This window comes from Fusarium verticillioides, chromosome 5, assembly GCF_000149555.1.
Source record: "Fusarium verticillioides 7600 chromosome 5, whole genome shotgun sequence".
NCBI classification, from domain to species: domain Eukaryota; kingdom Fungi; phylum Ascomycota; class Sordariomycetes; order Hypocreales; family Nectriaceae; genus Fusarium; species Fusarium verticillioides.
This window is the reverse complement of record NC_031679.1, coordinates 1,556,330-1,579,823: the sequence shown is the minus strand read 5'-3', so window position 1 is coordinate 1,579,823 and position 23,494 is coordinate 1,556,330. Positions and strand designations below refer to the sequence as shown.

The 23,494-nt window shown below is 48.7% G+C and overlaps 7 protein-coding genes across 14 annotated transcripts; 4 read left to right on the top strand and 3 right to left on the bottom strand.

Moving 5' to 3' along the window:
- Window positions 1-196: 196 nt before the first annotated feature.
- Window positions 197-2,356, top strand: FVEG_02883 (DNA repair and recombination protein RAD52). The gene is made up of 3 exons (XM_018890403.1): window positions 197-360; window positions 415-1,115; window positions 1,166-2,356. Exons 1-3 carry the CDS (start codon window positions 353-355, stop codon window positions 2,014-2,016), a joined length of 1,560 nt encoding a protein of 519 aa, XP_018746703.1. The 5' UTR covers window positions 197-352; the 3' UTR covers window positions 2,017-2,356.
- FVEG_02884 (hypothetical protein) lies at window positions 827-4,761 on the bottom strand. Of its 2 annotated transcripts, XM_018890405.1 has the most exons (3): window positions 3,708-4,761; window positions 2,380-3,657; window positions 827-2,327 (listed from the first exon to the last, which is right to left on the bottom strand). In XM_018890405.1, exons 1-2 carry the CDS (start codon window positions 4,082-4,084, stop codon window positions 2,469-2,471), a joined length of 1,566 nt encoding a protein of 521 aa, XP_018746705.1. In that variant the 5' UTR covers window positions 4,085-4,761; the 3' UTR covers window positions 827-2,327; window positions 2,380-2,468. The 2 variants fall into 2 exon arrangements, with proteins under 2 accessions (XP_018746705.1, XP_018746704.1); XM_018890404.1 differs by having other exon boundaries at window positions 827-3,657.
- FVEG_02885 (hypothetical protein) lies at window positions 4,328-5,887 on the top strand. Its single transcript, XM_018890406.1, has 4 exons — window positions 4,328-4,595; window positions 4,699-4,733; window positions 4,807-4,864; window positions 4,920-5,887. The coding sequence occupies exons 1-4, from the start codon at window positions 4,415-4,417 to the stop codon at window positions 5,099-5,101; spliced, it is 456 nt and encodes a 151-aa protein (XP_018746706.1). The 5' UTR covers window positions 4,328-4,414; the 3' UTR covers window positions 5,102-5,887.
- Window positions 5,888-7,796: 1,909 nt separating this feature from the next.
- FVEG_02886 (hypothetical protein) lies at window positions 7,797-12,677 on the top strand (the record flags this gene model as incomplete). 6 transcript variants are annotated; one of them, XM_018890411.1, is made up of 6 exons in its annotated part: window positions 7,797-8,406; window positions 8,599-9,350; window positions 9,404-9,676; window positions 9,752-10,495; window positions 10,547-11,135; window positions 11,195-12,677. In XM_018890411.1, exons 2-6 carry the CDS (start codon window positions 8,764-8,766, stop codon window positions 11,306-11,308), a joined length of 2,307 nt encoding a protein of 768 aa, XP_018746711.1. In that variant the 5' UTR covers window positions 7,797-8,406; window positions 8,599-8,763. The 6 variants fall into 6 exon arrangements, with proteins under 6 accessions (XP_018746711.1, XP_018746707.1, XP_018746712.1 ...); XM_018890412.1 differs by having other exon boundaries at window positions 7,970-8,406; window positions 8,595-9,350; XM_018890407.1 differs by having other exon boundaries at window positions 7,928-8,406; window positions 10,547-12,677.
- Window positions 12,678-13,873: 1,196 nt separating this feature from the next.
- Window positions 13,874-18,777, top strand: FVEG_02887 (hypothetical protein). The gene is made up of 2 exons (XM_018890413.1): window positions 13,874-13,889; window positions 14,043-18,777. The coding sequence occupies exon 2, from the start codon at window positions 15,402-15,404 to the stop codon at window positions 17,115-17,117; it is 1,716 nt and encodes a 571-aa protein (XP_018746713.1). The 5' UTR covers window positions 13,874-13,889; window positions 14,043-15,401; the 3' UTR covers window positions 17,118-18,777.
- FVEG_02888 (hypothetical protein) lies at window positions 17,258-19,439 on the bottom strand (the record flags this gene model as incomplete). Its single annotated transcript, XM_018890414.1, has 1 exon — window positions 17,258-19,439. One exon carries the CDS (start codon window positions 19,437-19,439, stop codon window positions 17,565-17,567), a length of 1,875 nt encoding a protein of 624 aa, XP_018746714.1. The 3' UTR covers window positions 17,258-17,564.
- A 964-nt stretch (window positions 19,440-20,403) lies between these two features.
- Window positions 20,404-22,882, bottom strand: FVEG_02889 (hypothetical protein). 2 transcript variants are annotated; one of them, XM_018890416.1, is made up of 6 exons: window positions 22,838-22,882; window positions 22,157-22,739; window positions 22,069-22,098; window positions 20,952-22,009; window positions 20,724-20,897; window positions 20,404-20,672 (listed from the first exon to the last, which is right to left on the bottom strand). In XM_018890416.1, the coding sequence occupies exons 2-6, from the start codon at window positions 22,182-22,184 to the stop codon at window positions 20,628-20,630; spliced, it is 1,335 nt and encodes a 444-aa protein (XP_018746716.1). In that variant the 5' UTR covers window positions 22,185-22,739; window positions 22,838-22,882; the 3' UTR covers window positions 20,404-20,627. The 2 variants fall into 2 exon arrangements, with proteins under 2 accessions (XP_018746716.1, XP_018746715.1); XM_018890415.1 differs by having other exon boundaries at window positions 22,157-22,882.
- Window positions 22,883-23,494: the final 612 nt, after the last annotated feature.

Here is a 23,494-nt window from a genome sequence, read left to right as displayed (position 1 = left end):
CAATTATGGATACTCGACAATCTGATTACAGTTGTACAGCACTCGTCTACCAAGAACAGGAATTCCATACCAGGTTAGTCCTTCTAACGGGCTTACAGGCTTACAGACGATGGTGCATTGCCTACGCAGTGTCACGTGCTCTCCCGTCATTCAGTCCAGGCAGTCGCGCCTCCACTTCTGACCGTTAACGCGCTCTTGCTCATTTATCAATATCAAGCCCGCCACTGCTGGTGAAGTTTTGCCTCAACTCTATACTATCTCAATTTTTCTCTATTACTACAAATCCTTATTGCTGACACTTCCCGAGTTCTTCATGTGCACATAAATTTTGTTCTGTGTTCAACCATTCACCATGCCTGCGTATGTCCCTAGACGTGTCGCGTTTAATGTTCTTATCACTAACGGCTTCACCAGTCCAGGCGATCAGCACACTACAGTGACGAATCCCTTTGAGGAGCCGCGTATACGAGTCGCCGAATGGGCTGCCAAGGACATTGCAACTATCTCAGCGAAACTGGATAAACAACTTGGCCCCGAGTACATTTCTGCCCGTGCAGGTCCTGGTGGTACCAAAGTTCATTACTTAACTGCTGAGAAGTGTATCACCTTGGCGAATGAAGTATTTGGTTTTAACGGATGGTCGTCCTCCATTCAAAACATTCAGGTTGACTTCGCGGACGAAAATCCTCAAACACAGCGCGTCAGTATCGGTTTATCGGTCATAGTCCGAATTACACTACGCGATGGCACCTACCATGAGGATATTGGATACGGATCCATCGAGAACGCAAAAGGAAAGGCAATGGCTTTCGAAAAGGCTAAGAAGGAGGGCACCACCGACGGACTGAAACGCGCCTTGAGGAGCTTTGGTAACGTCTTGGGCAATTGCATATACGACAAAGACTACGTGAAACAAGTCACCAAAATGAAAGCCGAGCCCGTTAAAAAGTTTGATCAAGACAATCTCCACCGTCACGCTGACTACATCAAGCGTGATGTTGTAAGACAAGAACCCGCCGCTGCCTCTACTTCTGCCGCGCCCGCTGCGCCTGTGGTTAAGACAGAGCCGGTGCCGCCACTCCCTGTTGCAGAGTCATTTGACGATTATCTTGGAGGTATCTTGTCCTCCGATGGATTTGAGGAAATCGAGGCTGAATATCTGTAGAGCTCGACGAGGCAGACTTCTGTGTTCCAGAAGATGGCCACCCGGACGAAATTATGCTTTCAACATCAATCCTGGGCCAATCTGCAAATGAGGGACCCATCAACAGAACAGCAGCCCAACAAGTTCAGCAGCAAACTGGCAGGTCGAATTCTACTGGACCTCCGAATCGAGCACCGCAAACTCCGATACATGGACAGCAACGTCCAGCCCCCCTGAATGGTGCAGCCACACTTTCCAATCGCCCGCAAGGTGGACCTTCGGGACGAACAACTCCAAATCAGATTGGCAACCCTCGTCTGCCACCCAATGGACCTCAAAACATGCCCGAAACCGTAGGGTTCTTCTCTGCAAAGGCCGTGAATCAACTACCGGAATCCACTCTAGAGGGTTCGAGTAGTGCTCGTCTTGTTTTGCCACAGGGACAGCAGGCCTTCAACCCCAAGGCAGAAAGCCCATCTATTCGAAAAACCCCTGGCATCGACCACTCTTCATCCAAACCTGTTGCAAAGAATGGCCAACATGTTGCCCCGACTAATAGCCAAGTAACAGTGGCACCTGCTACGCGCTCTAACACGAATAGCTTCACCCCGGTTCGACCTTCGATGCCCAGCTCCCAGAGCGCACGTGGAAATGTCATAAACCCTTCGTTCGATCAAACTCGTCGAATTGGCGCACCTTCCGGCCCAGGAAGTCCACTCGCAAATAGGGGCAGCTATCGACCCCCAGCAATGAAACGACCTCCTCCAGTGGATGGTAGAACTGCACTAGCCGACCTCCCCGCTAACGGAAACGGAGGGACAGCACCAACTGCGGCAAGCGGATTGGAAGCAAAGCGACAGAAGACGGGGTAGGCCTTTAAGGTCGAAGTCTGGGTTCAGACAGGCGATGAATGGCATGATGGTAGGCGTACCGGTATTTCTAAGAGATGCTTTTGTTAGGAGCTCAGGTCTGGGATATTTTTTATGGAATCAAATAATGATCGGAATGCAACTTGGGCTCTAGAGTTAAACGTCAGATACCATTCCCTGTCTGTACATTACGGTCTGACTTGGTGCTTTTCAAATAAGTATAATTGCCGAGTTATGTTCTTGAAAATGATATGGCAATCAATAGAAGTTGCTGCTCTCTGTGGAGTTTCTGGGACATATATCTCTGATCATCACTGGTGCGTTGTTATTTCATCTATCATCCTATTGTTACATGGCTAAGCCTACCTAGTTGGTGTACATGTGCTTCATCCCAAAGACATTCGAGATGCTCTATTTAGGGCGGAGAAAGTGTTTTATATGTATGCTTGCTGCTTTCAGTTCAGCTTAGCAAGCCCTGACTGAGCCTGTTTCACTACATGTGGAAAACCAAGCTTGCCCGCCATTTCGATACACTGCTTGTACTTCTTGCGAGCCAAGTCATTGTTGCCCAACATGGTTGCGACATCGCCCCAGTTACACAAAGCAACAGCGCAAGCCTCGTCACATTCCTCTGTACGCTCATCGCCACTAACATCCTTTGCATGCTTATAAGCGTTTTTGGCCCAGTTCTGCGCAGCTTCTAGGCACTCCTTCCGAGTCGCGGGCATGGCAGGGTCATGCAGCTCCTTAATCATCTCGGAGGGCTCGCTGGTAGGTGGAACAAATATGGGGTGTTGAGCGAAGCTGGCAGCGAGGTTGTTCATAATGATGGGACGGTGGCAGGGCGCCTCGCAAAGACGAAGAGCTTGGAAGAAGAGAGGGATCGCGAGGTGGAACTGGTTCTTGCGCTCGTAGTCACGACCCAAAGATTCCATAGCGCCACCCATTTGTTCTGGGCTTAGCCAGTCACCCTCTCCAGGCTTGATACCCTCCTCTTTGCGGCGACGAAATTCTTTTAAAGCGGTTTCAACAGCCCAAATGAGGTGCTTCTGAGAGCTGTCAGGGTCAAGAACGTGTTCGTCTGCGTAAAGCTCTCCAAGTTTGATAGCAATCCCAACAGTCTTAGTAAGAAGACGTTGCCTCTTATGCCATAAGCTTTCGGGTACGAAGTCCTCGTCAGTAGCTTCTTGCTCATTGGGAGAAGCGGCATTGTTCACGTCATGGGTCGAAGAGGCCTTGGACGTCTTGGATGCAGGCTTGACAAGTCTGCCCTCATCGTTGACTTTGCCTTCCTTGACCGAGTGCTCCATAACCCGAATCCACCTGTTACAGTCGGCAAGGATGCCCTCAAGAACCTGCAAGCAGCCGTTGTAGTTTCCGATCTTCTGCAGCCAGTGTGAAGTCTGGATACGAATACCAAGAACTTCGTCAGAGTAGGGATCTAGGCCATGCTCTGCGCATTGATCCATGGCGCGCTTATAGTACTTGAGAGCGAGTTCGGAATCGGGACTGATGTTGGTATAGTATAGAGCTCGTCGTAGAGAGTTTGCGATGGGCTTTGGATATCGTGTAAATTGGTAGTGATAGAAGTAGTTGAAGTAAAGGTAGACGGTGTATGCGCCAATGACCGACACCACACCGAGGCTAATATCGTTACCACAAGGAAATGGCCGAGGGTATGCTCTGGGACTCACATGAAGATTCCTAGTGTTGTTGCGCCCGGGCTCTGTCGGAACGCTGTCTTAATACCGGTAGGACTCATGGCGACTACAAGACTACGTAGGCCAGCAGCAAGAGCACGACCAGCGAATTGGCGAAATGTGATCTGTGGTAGTGTCGGTTGACTTTTCTTGGGTAACTGGTTCTTCCTGGCTTCAAGATCTCCATCATGGCGATTATTTGACGAATTGCTTGTTTGGAATCGACGCTGGTCCGACCGGAGGCCAACAATGGCCCAGAAGTTGACCGTGGCTGTTCGTGAACGTAATTGGACGGACAACAGGCCGGAAGCTGGGTGCTGCCAGCATCTCCGGCGGAGGGGCCTCAGCGATGCAACTACTGACACCGACATGGTAAGCCGGTTGACGAGTCCCTCGGCGAGCGATGGCCGGGGGTTCTTTTTTGTATGGTTGTGGTTGTAATGACAAGCGTAGAGGTTGAAAAGCTGTAAGTGGATGCTAACTTGGAGCTCATCATGATTGCGCACAGACCATTTCCCGGATGAATACTGGCCTGTGCGTTTCCAATCAAAGAGATTCTTTAGTGGAGGGCAGTTTCGGTATCCGCTAACAATACCTACCTACTAGCCTAACTAGAGCTGACTTGGCCGAGGCTTTTTGGGCCGGGCGGGAAAGCTCAGGGTCGTCTTTGGTTCTGGCGGGGGGAGGGGAGAGTTTTGCATATGACGGAATCTGGACAAACGTCCCAGAACCATTCAAACTTATTCCTTGCTACTCAATCTTATACTGTAATCACAACTGCAACCGCAATAATGGCCGGGAAGTTTGAACCCAAGGTTCCTGTGAACCTCGACCCCCCAAAGGACGACATCATCTCTCGAGAAGAGCTCGCTAAAGCCAATGGTACGGCCCGCCCCTCATTCAGGCTCAGTATGGGCATCATGCTGGCTTTGACTTAATCTTGTATCTGGGAGTTTTGAATTGGACGTTGCTAATCTGAAGAAAGGTGCGGATGGAAACAAGTGCTACGTGGCCATCAAGGTATGACTCCCATAGCAAGCAACTTGCCGCATGATCCATCTGATGTGAGTGCGACTGATTGCGTCAAACACAGGGCAAGGTTTACGACGTTACTGGAAACAAGGCTTACCTTCCCGGAGCTTCCTACAATGGTAAATAATCGAATTGCGTGTACTACAACACAGGATACCTAACTGTCACGACCAGTGTTTGCCGGTAAGGATGCCTCGAGAGCTCTCGGCAAGACCTCCACCAAGCCAGAGGATGCACGGCCAGAGTGGCAGGATTTGGACGAGAAGGAAAAAGGCGTATTGAATGACTGGATCACTTTCTTTTCAAAGCGGTACAACGTCGTTGGTGTTGTTGAAGGTGCCACGAACATGGACTGACTAGCCGAGTACCCTCCGAGTACTCAAGTCAAGTTATAAAACCTCCATATTCATACTAATTTATCCTTTTTGTGGATCACAAGCAGTGATTAGAATTCCCAGATCTCCGCCGTTACGGGCCCATGGAAGCTGAAAGGATTTCAGATGCAGTATCTCGCTCAATAACTGGTCCTATACGTTGGCCGATATGCTGAGAAACTATCTCAAGACCGACGACACAAACGACCACTTCTCTGGCTCAAGCTACAGTTTGCCCTTGTGTACTCAATCGAGACAAACCTGACTTAGGCAGTAGATGCTCCGCTTCAAGTCCACCCGTTCCAGCTTTCATGCGTCGTCAACTTAGTGCTCTCGCACAAGCAGCGTTGCACAAAACGGGCCCGCAGCGGTCCTATCTTATCCTTACCATTTCGACCCATCCTTCCATCTGTGGTCGGAGAAAAGCTAGGGGTAGCATCTACGCCTGACATCCCCGTTTCACACGAGTGTTAGTCTCTGGACAGACAGACAGACCTGGACACCGAAGCTTGAGCACTACGTGTCACATATGAGATCTTTGGTGACCAAAAAGAGGTTCATTAATACTTGAATCATACGTGTGCTGTGACTATAATTATCTCAGCGGTGATTTCTACTCATGTATACGAACTGTTTGACAAAAATAGAGGTAATGGCCTTTATGATCACAGATGGGGATGAACAAGATGAGGATCTTAGTCAACAGCAATAATAAGGCATTGATAACCCAAACTCATAACTAATTGAAAACCTCCAAACTTATCCGCCATGTCTTCGCAATGACCGTTCCTGATCGTAGTTATGCTGTGTCTGAGATTCACTTGCCCGGCAAGCGAGAGCACAGTTGTCGCAAGGAACGCATTGTCTCCATGACTTGCGAAGCACCTTGACTCCAAAACATTGATGATTGGGGTCGTTGCGAGCAAAGTGGCAGTATGACTTGAGGCGGAGGGTCGAGTGATTGCATGCAAAGAGAAACTCTTCCCAATCGCACATTTTTGTTATGGCAATTGCTTTCGACTGGGATGATCTTGATGTAATTAAGTTACTGAGGCGAGCTTCGATAAAAGGCAGTAAATTCTTACAAGAGCTTCCTATATCGTAGTAAGGAGTCTGAGTTATGAAGTCCAACGTGTGAGTAAGTGATTAACAAATTAGAACCGTAGATGGTAGCGAACAAACTTAGTGATAACGACTGATCAGTGGCAAAGGATGCACGTTTTATAGTAAGAGAGCCGACGCCGGCTTCGAGGTTTGTTCATTAAGTATACTCTCTTATCGTTTCCTCGTTTCCCCGTTTCCCCAGTTCCTGGATAATCTAGCTGTCGGGTAAGAGACAAGGGTTCTAGTCTTCATCATCCAATCGACTTCCAAATATTTGAGGAATCGGCCTATGCAATGGACTATCTGCAGCCCAGGATGACATTAGCTGCACATTTTCCTTGCAGCGCTGAAAAGAGCTGGCTGCATAGGACAAAAAGTGAGTATCCGAACGAGGGGCCAGTGAAGATTCGAGTCTTGTGCTACCCAGTGCGTCTCATGGGAGTTTGCTGGTGGAGTTTTCATCGTGTTTCTTCTGTTTCTTTGCAATATTCAAATTGAACTGGATATCTTCTTTGGCGATAGCGAGAATGCGGTATCAACGAAGAAGCACCGTAATCTAAACATCGAACGAGAGAGCATGAATGCCAACTCTCACTTGAGAGTCGTGGGGTCTTGGAGTTTCAAACTGAACGAGGGTTCAAGTTGAGAGTGACGGGCATACGTAATAGCCACTGGCGCTGCCGTTGTCTTTGCCAACCCAACGGGTCTCGACATGAGCTGAAGTTTGACCAATGATCCTCGCACGATATACATTCATCCTCCAACAGACTATAGCCGCCACTTACATTTGAGCCAGATTTTGAATAGATATCTTGGATCCTTTTCGTTCAGCCACATTCGGCCTCGAGGGCTTTGATCCAGGATAAATAGTGGGATTTTCGGCAAGATGCAGATATTACCAAGGCTAATGAAGAACCGCATGAATGCATGTGGCCGAATCGAGCTGGACCAAAAGGAGTAGATGGGGGAAGAGACAACGGACCACATCGTTGAGTCACGAAGAATGGTGCGATCCCGAGGTAGATAAAGGAGTGAACTAGGTGCTGTTGGGTCTTCTAGGGACTTTTCTAGAGGGGCATATGATTGGGATAGGCTCAGTATCCCATGATAGAATATATCAACAATTGAGAATAATTGTCAAGGCTATCGTGTGAAAAAGAGCTTGGCGCACTTGCAACATGGCGTTTTCCGTAGGTTGAATAGGTATGAGCAACAACATACGGCTGAGAATCAATGCTGTGTGGAGCAACCGTAGCAGTTGAGCTTTTATGCTTTGATTTTCGTGTAAACCAGGATAGTCAGTCGTATAGTGTAGGCCGTACGCTCTAATTGTTGATAATGATACAAAATGACGGCAATAGTCGTGATTGTGGATGAGCCGGTAAGTAGACAGATACTGGTCTGAAGTGCCGAATTGTGAAAAGCACCGAATGTTCTTATACGGAGACGTTCTAGCGTTAATCATATGCTGGTGACGTATGTAGACACAGTATGATCCGTTGCAAATTGAGCCGCATCATCAATTGATGGTTCGCAAAAGCGCACTTTCAACTAAGTTTCGTCAGCGGGCGAACGCAGGTTGCCTCGCCGGATGCCTAGTATCTTGGGGGTTGAAAGAAGAATGCTGATTGGTTCAAATACATCGCAAAGCCTCAAAGTGAGGCGGTTTGGGGAAGACAGAGTCGCTCACATCTCACCCGGAATTGTACTTTGCCAAATACATACAATACCTACCTTACTTACTTTATTTCATCACAGTGACTCTTCCCTCCTCTATTTCCCCCATCGTCCCCCGCCATTTTCCTCTTCTTTTGCGCTTCTGCATCCATCCTCCTTTGCCTTTTGCCTCATTCTAAGCCAGCCCATAGACCTCAATGCCTGCCTACTAACCCATGGCTCATACTACTTTGGCAGTGACACCCTGACGCGAAGCACAACACAGCCAGCACAACACAACATAACATACACCTAAGGCAATCGACTATCACTGGTGTGGCTACCAACTAGCTCGCTCAACCACTTGGGGATTTCTCTGGGTTCGACCTGCCTCCTTCTTCAGACTCGGTGCTGGCTTGACAAAGATCTCACGCTAGTATCTGTCATCAGTCGTCCGACCCGGATCCCTTATTGGACCCTGGACTCAACGCTTGTTTGCGCTGGATAGCTATTGATCTCAGCCCAATGTATGCTTTTTGATTCCTTTGATTCTTCGGGTTGCCGTGTCTCTCCTATGTGTCCTACCCAGTCCCATCGACAGTGTTGGGTCGGGAACCTTGTTGTCCCTTCCAAAGTCGAACAACCTTAGCCCTCCCGTCTATCAACTCGGGCAGAACATGATGTACTGCTATAAGACAACAGCTAACTAGAGGAGCTAGCCGCCCTTGAATCGCCTTGGCGTGTGTTGTTCATCTATACGCCCATTCCTGGGCTCCCAGTTAGTGCCAGCAGCGGTCCTGCTCAGATACACAGCACGGTTCGAAATCGTCTACACTTAACGCATCCATTCACTCTGATAGCTACATCAACACTCTGCCCGCAGAATGGACTCCTTTAGCCCTTCACAGGAACAACGAGGCGGCGCCAATGTATCCCCGCAGGCGGCTCAACAGCAGAGCTCGAACCTGGCTGCTCTGGGTCAGCAGAGACACCAGACCACGAACCCTTTTTGGCAAAACTGGGCTGGAGATGATCCCTGGAACCATCTTGCCTTCGGTGCGCCTAATGATGGCCAGACCCGCTCGCAACTTATTGGATCCGCCAACTTTCAAACATCGTATCAAGACTATCGGAGCAAACCACTTTTATCAGAATGTGATACCAACCCAGAGGATTCGGCTTACGGCAGCCGCTTGACTCATAGCATTGGAAACCCTTCTGCATATGGTGAAGATATGGACCCTGATGTCCAAAATTTGGAACCTCAACATTCGGATGCCCAGCTTGTCAACAGAAACTTAGAAACTCTCCAACTGCAGTGTCAACCAGCCTCCAACGATGCTCACTTATATCAAGACCAATGGGTCCGACCTTACCCGCCCGCAAGCGTTGCAACGGCCCCGGTTGGTGGAGAACGACGTTGGATCTGTGGTGACTGCCAGAAACGATGCCGTACACGTTCCGAGCTAAGGTGAGCACATGGGTTTGGCCTCTATTGACCACCCCTTTGCTGATAAAGTCTAGAAAACACGAATTGAAACATTCTCTTCCTTGGCACTGTGACGTTACAGGCTGCTCACGTGAGAAAGGCTTCACGTCCAAGAACGATCTCGACAGACATAAGAGAACCGTACATAGCGACCGCACTGTTTCTGGTCGTACCTTTGTGTGTAATATTGGCAACTGTGCGAAGAAAAGTAAAATCTGGCCAAGGGCAGACAACTTCCGGTCACATTTGCAGAGAATTCATGCAAAGACATATTCAGCCAATGACGATCTATCTGAATATGTGCATCGGTATGCCTTTTCTCCCCCTTCCTTTTCAGCATCATCCTTTGCCCTGGTACCCAGAAGCTAGCTAATAAACTACAGTCCAGTTCCGTCACAAGATCTCGAGGGTGTGGGTGGGAGTGCTATGGCATATCTCCAGGCACAGGAACAATTACCTGGTCTGGCTCATCCCTCAACAATCCTATCCTTCCGTGTGTCTTATGGTGAACGACGGGCTTCACAACCCCAATCTGTTACCAGTAATCCTCCTCGAGGACCACCCTCTTTATCTTTTGATCGAGATGCATCAAGCCTTGCAACGGTACGAGAAGGTGATGAGAGCTTCGCTCACCCTGACATTGTCCATGGACGCAGTGCTCTGCCACCGAATCAATGGCCGGCATCTGCTTCTGAGGAGGATGCGCCTGGTGACGATGTCACCGCTTCTGAAGCTGAACAGCCTGACGATGATGCATTAGAAACTATGGACGGCGTGCAGCAAGTTGAAGGAGCAACTGCAGATGTCTCTCATGAAAATGGGGACCTAGGAAGCCAACAGGCTGATGTCAGAATGGTTGACGCTGACGAAGCCCAACGGACTCCTAAAGCAATTCCCCCACAAGAGAAGGAAAGTGAAACACCGTCCGATCTGAGCCCAGAATCAGCATACGATGACCTTCTTGATAAAATACCAAAAGAACTTATCGCAAGCTATCTGAAGAAGAAGCGGTTCGCAGGCCTCGGAGAGGAGGCCTCAAAACCAGACACAGTGAGCAGCAAGAACCAAACACATCCTCACAAATGCCAGGAGTGTGACAAAGCATTTCCTCGTCTGTGCGAGCTGAAGTAGGTGTTGTCGTTCATCCCGCTGAATACCTTGGCTAACATTTTCTATAGAAAGCACCAGAAGAGGCATTCAAAACCATACGGTTGCACTTTTGCCGATTGTAAAAAGACATTTGGAAGCAAGAACGATTGGAAGAGACACGAATCGATTCAGCATTATCAACTTGAGACATGGATATGTGACTGCGCCAAGTCTGATTCTGCTGAGCCTTGTGGCAAGGTTTGCTACCGCCGCGAGAGCTTCCGGAACCATCTTTCGAAGGAACATGAGATTACAGATACCAGTAAGCTCGAAGAAAAAGTTGAAGGCTGTCGAAAGGGTCGTCACTGCGATGCTCACTTTTGGTGCGGCTTCTGTCGGGAAACTGTTGAGATTAAAGAGACGGACAACACCTGGGCAAAACGTTGCGACCACATCGACGACCATTTTTCTGGCCGTCGTGTACCCAAGAGAGACATCAGGGAGTGGATACATGAGAAGGACCACAGTATTGTTCCCTCGGCTCCCCAGATGGACGAGTCTGGATCCTCATCTGAATCATCCCCATGTGACCCAGTATCTCCTCAGAGCCCTGTCTCTACAGAAAACAGTGGTGAAGATCGCCGAGGTAGAAAGAAGGATATGTATATGTGGACATGTGTGAGTAGAGCTCCGGCCCAAATACCAACCGCAGCGAGACTGCTGACACACTCAAACAGTGTAATTGCGCTGTTGAAAATAGTTTCAGCAACAACACGTTGTGCTGCGAGTGCAACCAACGTTCGTGCAAGAACTGCACTTGGCACGCAATTCCATCTACAAGTGACACTTAGCTTATTGTGTCAGTGCGTCAATGTTATACTATAATCTACGGATGTTCCCTTTTCTGTTATTATTGATGCGAATGATATACCCCCGTCATGTGGCATGTTTGGATATTTACAATTTATAAGATTCAGAAGGTCGTTTTTGCTTGGGAAACACTTGTATTCATAATAGAATGAATTTCATCTTAACTCCACCTTCTGCAGCTTCCAACAAGGCTAGGATGTGCGGAAATAAAGAGCATGTTGATCCATAGCAATGCTATAGGCCCGGCAGTGGCTAGGGCAATTGTAAGCTGGGCAACTTTACTCCTGATATATCACGAATCATTAGTGGGAGTCTGCTCCGGGGTATTACCAAACGAACCCCGTAAGATCAACAAAGTCAAGAAGACAGGGGTATCGGTCAACTTCGAATGCCGTCCGCATCCTCGAATAGTGTCCTGGCGCATACGACGTATTTCCACTTTTGTTGACCACCAGCTGGCATGGCGCGGACTATTGTCTCAGTCTCAAGCCACTCCAACAGGCGCCCCGGATAAGCTCCCGGGGCGTGATCCAGGGCAGCCATGAGGTCCATGTGGATGAGATGCTTCAAAGCTGAACCCGACCGACGAGTTGCATCGCCGGGCATCTGTTCTATGTGTGTCACAGGCGCATAATGATCCATCGACGACAAAAGGAACTATTGGCATTGGAAGGGTCAGCCAATGCACCGCTGTGAGTTTCTGGTAGTTGCTCATTTCCCCAGGAGCCGCTTTGGGTAGTCTACATCACTTGTCATGTTACACAAGGGACCACTGACATGACCCTTGCTCTCTCAACGGGGCATGGGGTTGAAAAAAGAATGTATAACTGTACAACAGAGTAGATAGGCTATCTCGCAGGGGTTACCCACGGAAGATAAGATCTGCACCACATTTGGGGAAGGGACCGATCCTCCCGACGCTCGAGTGTGCCCAGATATACATCTCAATAACTAGTATCATCAAGTGTAATACAAAGGCCAAAGGTTTCTGCACCACCTTGACCATCCCATGAAGCAAGATGGCCATGAGAGTGGTATCTCGATGGCTATGGAATGAACAAGCCGAACGACTGAGAGCTTTGGGTGCCCTTAGACTGCCAGATTACTGGTGACAAGTGAGTTCACGCCTACAACGGCGGCTAATGGTTCCGCTTGACATCCAATCCTGACAAGTTGCATTTCCTAGTTACATAGTAGTTGAGAGTGGTACAGAGCTGACTCTGACTCGAACCAGGTTGTAAAGAGGCTGAAGGGCTGGCTGTGTGCATTGAAGTTGACCTGAATCCATGCACTCGGTTCATCCTGTCAGATCAAGATATCGAGATTCAAGACGTAAGTTTACGTATTCGTACATACATGGCTCAAAATAGATGAATTCAACATCCAGCTCGCTTCAGCTGAAGTGTAATACTCGATATTCAATCGGCATACAATATTACAGGACAGTCCCATGGCTTATGTTGGGGGCTGTTAATTCTTCATCAATGTAACATCGCCTTGCAGACATCAATCTTGGACCTAGACGGCCCCCATGGTGCGTGCATGCGAAGGGAGGTGTATGTAGCTAATGGACTCAGCCCTGCTGCTGTATTGTGATGATTCATAATTGATATCTGTCATGAAGAACAATGCCGACCTGCTCCCCGAACCAACATGGACTTACACCAGTGCGTTGTTCCGAGTCCAGAGCTGGATGAGAACCCAATTGTTTGACCAAATCGCCGTACTCTTTACATACATTTCCGGTGATAAATACACTACTGCAGAGATTCTTCTCTCGAATAAGGTACGAACATGCTCCCTTATTCTCTTATGAGATGGATAACATACATAGGCTAGTACCGAGTAGACGCTGAAGGAATGAGGACCTGGACAGGCATTCTCGAGATTCTGTTGTTGGACTCTTGATAGTCTTGATTATCAGACTGGAGATTGGGTGTCATTGAGGATCGACATCGACAAGGGGTCTTTATACCAATAGAATGAGAGCTGAAAGCCAAACCCGTGCGATAAATCAGACTAGCCTGCCTCTGTCCTAATCAGTTGCACCGTATATACGGTGCATGTACACCAAACCAAGGTGACGTTCGTGTCAGACGGGATGGTATGGGATGGCATGGGGCGGGAACCCTCAACCTAACAGTGGAGGGACAGAGGGAGCGACAGCGAAGACCCAGGTCGGGCGAGGTAATGCTTGTAAGTCTGTTGGCTCTAGCAATCCACTAGCCTCCCTTTCAGTACTCGCTATTGGTCAAGATCTAGGCGATGGCCGCCTATGTACTGTACTTTTTTAAGGTGCTCATCTGTGGTAGACTTGCCTAGCCCACAAAGGTTTAGTGCTGGGGAGGCAATTCCTTGTCTCAAAATTAGCCAATGTTTAACGCCTGTCGTCGATCCTCCAGCTCCTGCTCTAGCTGCCACAGCTCGCTGTGGAGGACCTCAACCGTGAGCGATTTCGTTTCTTGGGGATAAGGAGGAGTTCTTCAATACTAGCATCTGAAGGAATGTTTCACACACTCTCATCAAGGTCTCCAGATTGTCAGCATCTTCAGCCCTGACTAGGTACTACACTGGGTAGGTAGACACACATGACACAGCACCTACTCGTCATGATACGTTTCAAGGGTCATCTCATACTTGGAAAATATTAGCCGCCACTAATCGCGATCCCAACCGGCTGACGCGGATTTTAATGTGTTTATTAAAATGCTACAGGCTCACTCCGACTTGGCGGCTATCCACGCTCCCGCAATGATGGCCCTCATTCGAGATAACCATCACCAGAAAGAGACGTCGACGTCTTGCATCAAACTGTCTCAGGCCAGCCATCAGCATCAGTTTGCCGGTGGATGCTCCGCTCATCCCTAGCCTACTCATTCTCGGGCACAGACACAGTTCCTGCTCTCTAGGCCTATCAACACTCAACGCCAGCAACCCATCGCCATCGCATCACCGTTGCGGCTGCAAGGAATGCCTGCCTGGACTTACTCACACTGGCACGTATCCATCCACATTGGTGCAATACATACTGACATAGCGGCTGAACGGGCCTTACCGTCCTCTTGCGTGGCGTTAAGCTCACTCACCCCCGTGTGCCTTGGACTAACATTAGCGGCCATGGACTTGGCCGCCAATGACTGAAGACAATGTCAATACGACTTCTCTCAAAGATGCATACCCGCTGTCAATTCGACGGTGTCTGATAGTTGTTCGGATTCAAGTGCATAGAGACCTGAGACAGAGCCTGGGAGATGAAATCCACCTCACCCAGCAGCTACAGCTCACAAAGTCATCAATCTCCCGTCTCGACCACCAGATTGGAATTTGGGCACTGTTACTACCTACATCAAGGTACCCTTCGACCTGACGGCTCCGTCCCGGCTCGCACACCATCTTCTACCAAGGATGACAGGGCGAGGCCGCCAGGGCCAGGTCTGGAGTCCCATGCTGCTGCAGGTCGTCCTGAAGAGTAATAGATGGGATCAGCGCATCGCTCCACTTCCACCGATGCCTCTTCAGGCTGAGGTACGTACTTGAGGCTCTGCTCGACCAACTCAGGGAGTGCCCAATGCCCGCGTCGGCGGGACTCTCCAGATAGGCTGGCGAGACCTTCTGGCCATACAAATCTTGGGGTCTTTATAATCTATTAAGATGTCTGCCCTCGCCCTCCACCATGGCGACTCTTCTCTATTGTGGTCAACAGGTTCCAGCAATCCTTTTCTGGTCAATTCTTTATAAACTTCCCTTTTTTCCATTCCCTACTTACACCAAGCCTCCCACTCACCTTACCTAATTCCCCAAGCTTGCACTACCGGTGACTTATTTACACGTCCAACGTCTTGCGTTACCAAGTCGACATTTTGCACTCTTGATATACATGCCCATTCGCCATTTCAGACCTAATGGTTCTTAACTTCGGCGCTAGGACTTGAACAGCTCAGTGGCTCTTCCTCCTCCAGGTTTTCTTTTGCTTTGAAAGCTCTGGCATACCGTGCTCTTGTTCTTCTTGTTGTCTTTCGCTGCAAAGAGCCTTACTTACAGTGCCTCTCTAACAAAAGGGGATCTGTTGACAACATGACTGTCCAATCACCCTATGAGAGGAACAACGGAGCTAGGTGTTTATCTGACACACGTTATTTCTCCTATTCCGGCCCTGACTCAATCAATCACGAAGACTTCACCTGCCAAATTGATCCCCTTCTTCAACATATGGTACCCTATCCCAGCCACGAGGTCACCTACTATGGTGCCAACAGCATGCAGAGGTATCTGCAGGAGCCTCAGAGCAACTACTTCATCGCTGCATCAAACATTGATATCCCAGGCACTCGATATGCCGGAATTTACCCCGATATGAGTTGTCCTGCTCATCAAAGTTCACAAGTTCGCCAGGGCTCTCCAATGTCCTACCAACCATCATCAGCCGCGAGTGGCCCACAAAGTCCCAATTGGACAGATAATGATGCACATGTCAGCACTCTAGGTCCTTCTACACCCTCCGATGTTGCAGTCTTGTCTCCGAACATCGTTGGTTCAGGCTCTCTGTCACCTAGTGTCTCCCTTTATGGGTTGTCAAGTGGTCCACAAGGATGTGTGAACCCGGCTGTCATTGAACCAAGTCAACCCTTTTCAGAAATCACAGAGGAGCAAGAGATCAATGCTTTCACCCTCGACATGAATGCTGAGTTTGACGGCGCCACTCCCAATTCCACCTACCAAGGTGACGGCTCGAGTTCTCCATCGACTTTCGACCCTTCACCTTCAAAGTTATATCCTCAACCCGATACGAAGGCGACCTACCCTGATCCTGACGACACGGATCTGGACATAAATCTCGAAAACGAAGCTGAGACTATCCATGTCGACGACGGTGACGATGAATACAGACCCAATTGTAGAACCAAGTCACCTCGAAATGCCAAAGGTGGCAGTCGACGTGGCCGCGGCAGTCGACTAAGTTCCAGTGCCAATGCTAGCAGAGGAAAGGTTACCAAATCACGGCCTGTTACCCACGGTACCCCAGCGCGGAAATTACTCTTCTCGTGCGAAAGCATATTGTGCATGCATTGCCAGAAAGTGTTCAACGACGACGTATCACTACAGAAACACATCAATGCCATGCATACTCGCCCTTTCATCTGCGTCTTCCATTTTGCGGGCTGTAACCACGCTTTTGCAAACAAGAATGAATGGAAAAGGCATGTTTCCGCTCAGCATTTGAACCTACACTACTGGCTTTGTACAACTGGTGCCTGCGGATATCCTTCAACCCCACTGAAATGTGTTCTAGGCAACGCTACACATTGCAGGGTCTTTAAAAGAAAAGACCTCTACACACAACACATACGCCGGATGCACGCACCTGACGAGGTTGCCAAGGCTGACAAGAAAAACAAGACCTTCCCTCCTGACTGGTTAGCCCAGGAGAAGAAGTTACAGGAGGAAGCATTCCGACAGCGTTGCAAATTGCCAGACTACATGCATTGCCCAGCTAAGGGCTGCACAACAGTCTTCAATAACGGCCATAAGACTTGGGATGACCGAATGGAGCATGTCGCTGTTCACCTTGAGCGTGCCGCCAAGAACGAGGAGCCACATGTCGTTTTCGGGGGTACAAACGACGAGGCTCTCACGCAATGGGCTTCACACCCCCACGTTCGTGTCATTATGTCCACCAACGGACGCTGGGAGACATGTCAACCGCTCAAGGCGGCTAAGACAGAGTTATCAAGGCTAACCAGTGTTCATGACGAAGGCCTGGATGAGGATGCAGAAGGTGAGGAATGCTAGAAGTCATACGATTGGCTTCATACCACCAGTGCATCATTTCTCTATCTTTGTAAGCTTTTCATTTCACAAACTGGTGTCGGAATGCGTTTTGGTATATCTGCAAATTGGGGTCGTAATACTGAAGAGTCGCGAACAATGTATTGGATATTTAAGGGGGTTTCTTGGCGTTTATTCAATTATTATACCACTATCGTACCTATACAAGTTCCTAACTTTGATAATTTCTGATAAGAATGGATTAATGTTCTGTCTTGCACAGCCAATGGATACAAGGAGGGAATGAATGCGGGAATTTATAGTTTGGTCTGGTCGTGCTTGGTTTGCACGACGACAGAGTTGCTGATGTCAGAACATCTTCGTTTTTTTTTCATGTTTCCCTCCACATCTTATCATCCAAACTGATCACTGAACCATTTGGGCTCCTTCGCGCGAAGCGTGATGCATTGATCAAGGTTGCGTTGCTACACCACGTTGGGCACGGCGTTGTTGCCGACCTTTGCATGCAAGTGCGTATCCAGGCTCATGAGCTTTACGCCATTCAATATATTCTTCATATTTTTGCTGCTGAATTGGGTCCGGGTTTGTCGGTTTGGGAACAGGGTGTGGGCGAGGTTGATAACAACTACTTCCCGGCGTTGGATTGAAGAGAATCTGAGGCGCTACAGAAGTGCCCATGAAGTGACCTGATGCAACAGGATACTGTGGTAGAAGAGGACTAAACATTGCTAGGCTCGGCGTATTGCCGAAGGTGGCAGGCGTTGGCAGGATTCCAAGTCCAAGACCAGGTAGCACTCCAGGGGTGAGGATATTTCGCACTGAAGGGCCACAAGCACCCCCTGGGGACCCATAATGGGCGGGCGGCGATACATTCGATGAGTAGTTGATCTCTTCTGAGTCCTGTTTGGCTGCATCGGCTGTACTTATCACTGGAACAGATGTACTCTCTGTACTGTTGGCACCAATGTCTGACTGTAGTGCGGGAACAGAAATGTCGTCCATGTTATGAGATGCAGTCCTGATGGTGTTTCTAACGATGTCTTCGCTTCCATTCTCAGTTTGCCTTAGCAACATACTCTTCAAAATCTCGTCTTCTGAAAAACTGACAATTCCCAGAGTTTGCGGTGCTGCCGGGAAACTTCTTTTGAATGACAGGAATTCCCTTGCCCTAGGGTTCAATCCATGTGTGAGGACATCAGAATCAATTCGGATTCCGGAGTCATTAGATGAGTCCTTACTTCTCCGTGGATCGCTATAAAGAGAGCCAATACCGGAATCAGAGCTTTGTTGTTTAGATTGGCTCGGCTGCTGGCTTGATTTTGGGCCCCAAGGACAACCATGGCTGATAAAAGGCCTATCTATATCTCTCTTACTTTTTTCAGTCTCATTTTTTGATCCTTTATGAAGCTTTTGCAAAATTTTCATGAAAGCGGCTTTTCTGCGTTCGAGTTCTTCACTCTTTCTGGTTTGCTCAGCTGACGATGACGGGCCACTGGGTACTTCCGGTTGGAATTTTCCATGTGCGCTGCCGATGTTGGCAACAGCTGTGCCCTTCAGTACAGCTTGCCTGGTCTTGTCAGTCCTTTCTTTGTCGAATTCACTCTCGTTTCCAGCCTCTGTGGGGAAAATATGGCGATGAGTTCGGCATCGTTCTGCATTGGAGCTATCAGTTCTTTGCATAGTTCTTCGCTGTGTTCTGACAACACGTTGCACGTAGGCAATATGAGCCTCTCGATCAATGTTAGGGACTGCCGCTCTATGCTCCTGTGGGCTGGCAGCGTAACAAGGAAGGGTTGAGACTTGAAGAACGCGGAGTTGGCGGTCCTTGCTGTGGCCACCGGCCAGGTCGACGTTAAGCCGGATAGTACAGAGCCCACCCATGGCACCAGCTGCCTGCATATTATCATGTTCTTGGTTGGTAGAAGACACGTTTGAATCCTTGGTATCAGTCTCAGAACCGCATAGACAAGGTTGTAATTGATTGGAATTGTCAATGAAAGTCCATGGAGATACGCTTCCATTCCTCATATGGGAGATATATTCTCCTTCTGCACCATTGTTGGGAGTCTCTCGACTATGTGGACTGGCTTGATTTATGCTGTTGGTTGTGTCAATAAGGTCAGAAGCACTGAATCCATCGCGTCGACGCCAGTCGGGGTTTTTCATTGCTTCAGCAAACTTTGAACTACCGAGGTTATCTTCGGAGTATTCTCTCCGCGAAAGAGACGGTGCCGAAGACAGTTCCTCAAAAGAATCATCAGTGGTTGTGTCGGCTGTAATCATGGATTGAGCCTTTCGGCTTCGAATCCTCTTTTCGAAGGCCATGCCGAAATTTGAGTCTTGAACGTTTCAATGCGTTGACTGGGGATTGTCAGATGCACCACGAATCCAAATCAAATTGGATCATAGGAAGATAGTCTTCCAGTGTTTGTCAGTGTTACAGATGCCGAATGATTCTATATAAACACAGAACAAGTGCTTGGTGCCGTATGCCAGTGATTCTTCTGCGTCTTTTCTTGACGGTCAACGGTACATACGTCTCGAGTCTGAAGTTTTTAGCCTGTTGATTCTATTTGTCGTCAGGCATTTCTTTCAATCCATCAGGAAAACAAGGTGAGTCTCTAACCCAAAGTCGTACCCGCGACGGAGGAAATGTTGAGCGGTGCCTAAATCGGGTGTCAGTGTCGATTCTTGTTCAGACAACCAAGATCCCAAGTCATCAAAGTGAGCCGGTCGGTAACTTTTAGGGCAACATACCTATATGGAGATGCGAGTAATCCAATTCGAAACTCGCATATGGGAAACTGCGTGGCCAGGCGCTTCGCGGCAAAGGTGCTAAGCTTGCCTCACAGATGGGGGTGCCAAAAAGGGGGACTTGGTAAGCTTCGGGGACGATCGCTGACAAGTAAATTCGCTTTTTCTCAGGCGTCTTTGCCAGAGACAGTTTGTTTTAATGCTGCGTATAGCGGGATAGATTGTCCAAAAGGGGGCGTTTGGCTGTCTTGCAAATGAAGGCCAAGCTACCTATGGTGGTGAAGATGGAAAACAGCAAACGTGAGGGCGGCCGTGGAAATGACTGCTTTGATAGTAATGCTGAGAATATGGAAGGCGCGATTAGATGAATTACAGAACGGAGAAAGAACTAAAGTGCAGTGCCTTTGTCAGTTCTTGCTCCTCCAGAAGGGCTCTTTCCCTGAGACTCAAAACTCGGCTGGGTGACAGAACTGATTTAAGAAGGAGGGGACATCGAGCTCCGACACGTGCAGAAAGGTACAAAGACTTCGTACCATAGTAGAAATCAGGAATGTATGGGAAAATCTGATAGCACGTGTTTGTGAGCGAAAGTAGGCAAGGTGCTTAGATACTTTGGTATTGAGATACCTAATTAGAGGTATCCAGAGACGGCCGGCAACCAAAAAGAAAGCCCGAGATATTTCAAGAAGAATAAAAACTAAGATACATAGCAAAGTTAGGCACTCGCTTTCACATGCTCTTCATGGTTCCACGAAACAATTATCCCTGATACTGCTGCCCACCCATGAAAGCAGCAAACGCCCTCTATAACATTGTTAGTGACAGAAAGGACCACAGACAGAAAAGATCACTCACCGAGTTCCGGGTTTGCATGTAGACTGTTCCCGGACCAGTAAATTTACAGACCAAACCCTCTGCTGAAGCAATGCCTGAGATGATACCTCCAGAGGCAACACGCTCCATTACATACTTGCAGTTCCAGGCAATAAGATGTCCGTTATCCACGATGTACTTCTCCCCCTCGACAAGCTAGTCCATACGTTAGCCTCTGATAACAAAAGAAATTGCGTTCAAGAAACCTACTGTTTTGTGAATGATGGCACCGAAACTCGAAACCCACAACAACCCTACACCACTGATCTTATAAACCCAGAGACCCTCGCCACTGAACATAGCCTTGCCCAATCCTTGTCTCTTGAAATCTTTTATAACACCCTGGGTACAAGCTAGAAATGCATCGTGGCCTACGGACCAGGCCTCCTTGCCTGTAAGACGAAGAGTAGTGATATCACCAAGGCTGTGGGGCGCAAGAAGAACCTCTCCAGGGCCAATATATGTCGAACTTGACATGTCACTTCCGGTGATCATCTTCTTCATGCTGAACTTGATTTGGCCCTTCAAAGTAACCGAGGGAGACATGGCGATCATCGCACCAGGCTTGCCAGTCATAGGGCAGCCCATTGCGAGCTGGATGGTTAGAATCGTGTTGGTATCGCGGTGGCTAATACGGTAGCTGCCACCGTTGAATGTTCCAACGTCATCAGACGTGGCTCCTGCCCCAACAAATTGACCTGCCTCGGGTGCCCCAGACACAGTCATTGCAACTGCTGTTCCAGGCTGTTGTTCAAGCTCCTGCTTGGGCTTCTCAATGGGATATTGGTTATCATCCAAAGGGGATACCGGCGGGGGCGGTTCAAAGTTCTGTTGAGTAGACTGAGGAGTCGCTACTGGAGGAGTTGGCCCAGGCCTCATGGCCAAATTGCTCTGCTGGCCCGGCGCGTGATACTGATTTTGCGAGGGTGGAGGTGTCGCCTGAGGCAGGTTGTGCTGAAAGTGCTGTTGATAAGCTGGTGCCGAAGTTGGAGGAGGAGGATAGTAGCCCTGAGAGGAACTATGAGAGTGATGCTTGGCTTGCGGGGAGGGAGTTTGCTGCTGAGCCTGGGGAGGAGCCGGATAGTGAATCGGTGTTGGCTGGTGAGGAACTTGGGGAGATGGCGTATGTTGAGGAGGAGGAGGGTAGTTCACAGCCTGTCCGGGTTGAGATTGAGGCTGAGGTGGAGGAGGATAGAATTGTGTGCGATTAGCCGGAGGAGAGGTCGGTGGCAGCGCATATTGATGTTGCTGTTGCTGTGGTTGAGGAGCTATCCAGAGATCGTAAGGTCAGCTTTGCCAAAAGGTCTTTGTGGAGAGCTTTGCGAACCTGGTGAGCTCTGTGTCGCGCCGGGCGGAGCTATTGAGGTGTCATGATCAGTTTCGTTGTCATGATACAAAACTCGATGGGGACCTACGAGGATAGTAATGCTGCTGGCTCGCCATAATTAATAGGGGCAATACCACAATGAGATAAAGAATACAAGAGCTTCTGGGCCGGAGGATAAGATGAAGAAGGGAAGAAAATGTTCAGACCCTGAGAGAGCCTGGCCTCCTACGACAGCTCGACTCTGCTTCCTTAGCCGCCCGTAACATGTGCCAAGCTAGGGTAGCCCCGCATTGATATCAGGTTCCATCTACCACGATACTTGAGTCTTGGAGTTTGATGATGGAGATACCTGGACTGAAAAAGCTACAACACTCTGGAGAACATCCTGCCGTCTACATATTTCTTGCCAAATCCCTTTCAATATTGCTTCGGCATTCGCTTGTCTCACCATTGAAACGAAACGGCCGCGTCCCAAAAGACCAAGTTCCCGCTATTCATACAACAAATGCAACACAAGCTGCAGTATGCAGGCTGTTTCATTCGAGACCATGCCCAATCACTGAGTGCCATCAAGTCATCGATCGGCCCCTGGTTCAATGAGCTCTGTGGCCAGTTCAACGTAAGCGCCTACGCGGGGCAATAGGCAGCGCGTAGCTAGCATCTCCAAGACCCTATTGGTTTGAGAGAATATTAGCCCACGACTTTCTCCTCCATTCGGAAGCTCTGGGTCAAGCTGTGACTCTATTGAATCCATGGAAAAGAGCCTAACCTCAGACTTATAGATTCGCCATTACCTAGGCTAGGTATTCCATCTCGTCACGTGGTGAATCAATGAACTTTCTATTCTTGGCGTTTAAGGTAGCAGTAGTGAGTGACGTTTCACACGTGATGTGACAGGATACGGGTTTGACAAGAGAACGTGAGACCTAACGTTAGCTTTCAATCATGGAAATCCTGGACCAGCTTTAGATGAGCACGTCCTAATACACTTTAATCATTTATTTTTGGTATCTTAATCAGATGCATCAAGTCTCTTTGCATACCGACCGCGAAGACCTTACCCCAGGCTCCATTTGTTTACAACATGCCATGACTCGTTACCCATGGTGCCCTCATTTCATCGAAATGGCCATTTCCTGGTAGTTTCTGGGTATGTGTTTATTCCCATTGCCAAGGATATGGCGGCTTCAGCTCTTGTGCATCACGAAGTTTGATAATAACAAGTATTTCCAGAGGTCAAACCCGCTGTTCACGCATACAAACGTGCTTGGCTTAGCGCCACAATTCATCCAACATTCGTAGCTTGGCGTCTACATGATGCATATTTTGTCTTGCTCCTAGGGTCCAAGAGGCAGTCTGCAAAGGATCTAATTTGAAGAATTGCATCTCCAAAGGAACGAGATGTCAGCCATGACGCTCCACAAGT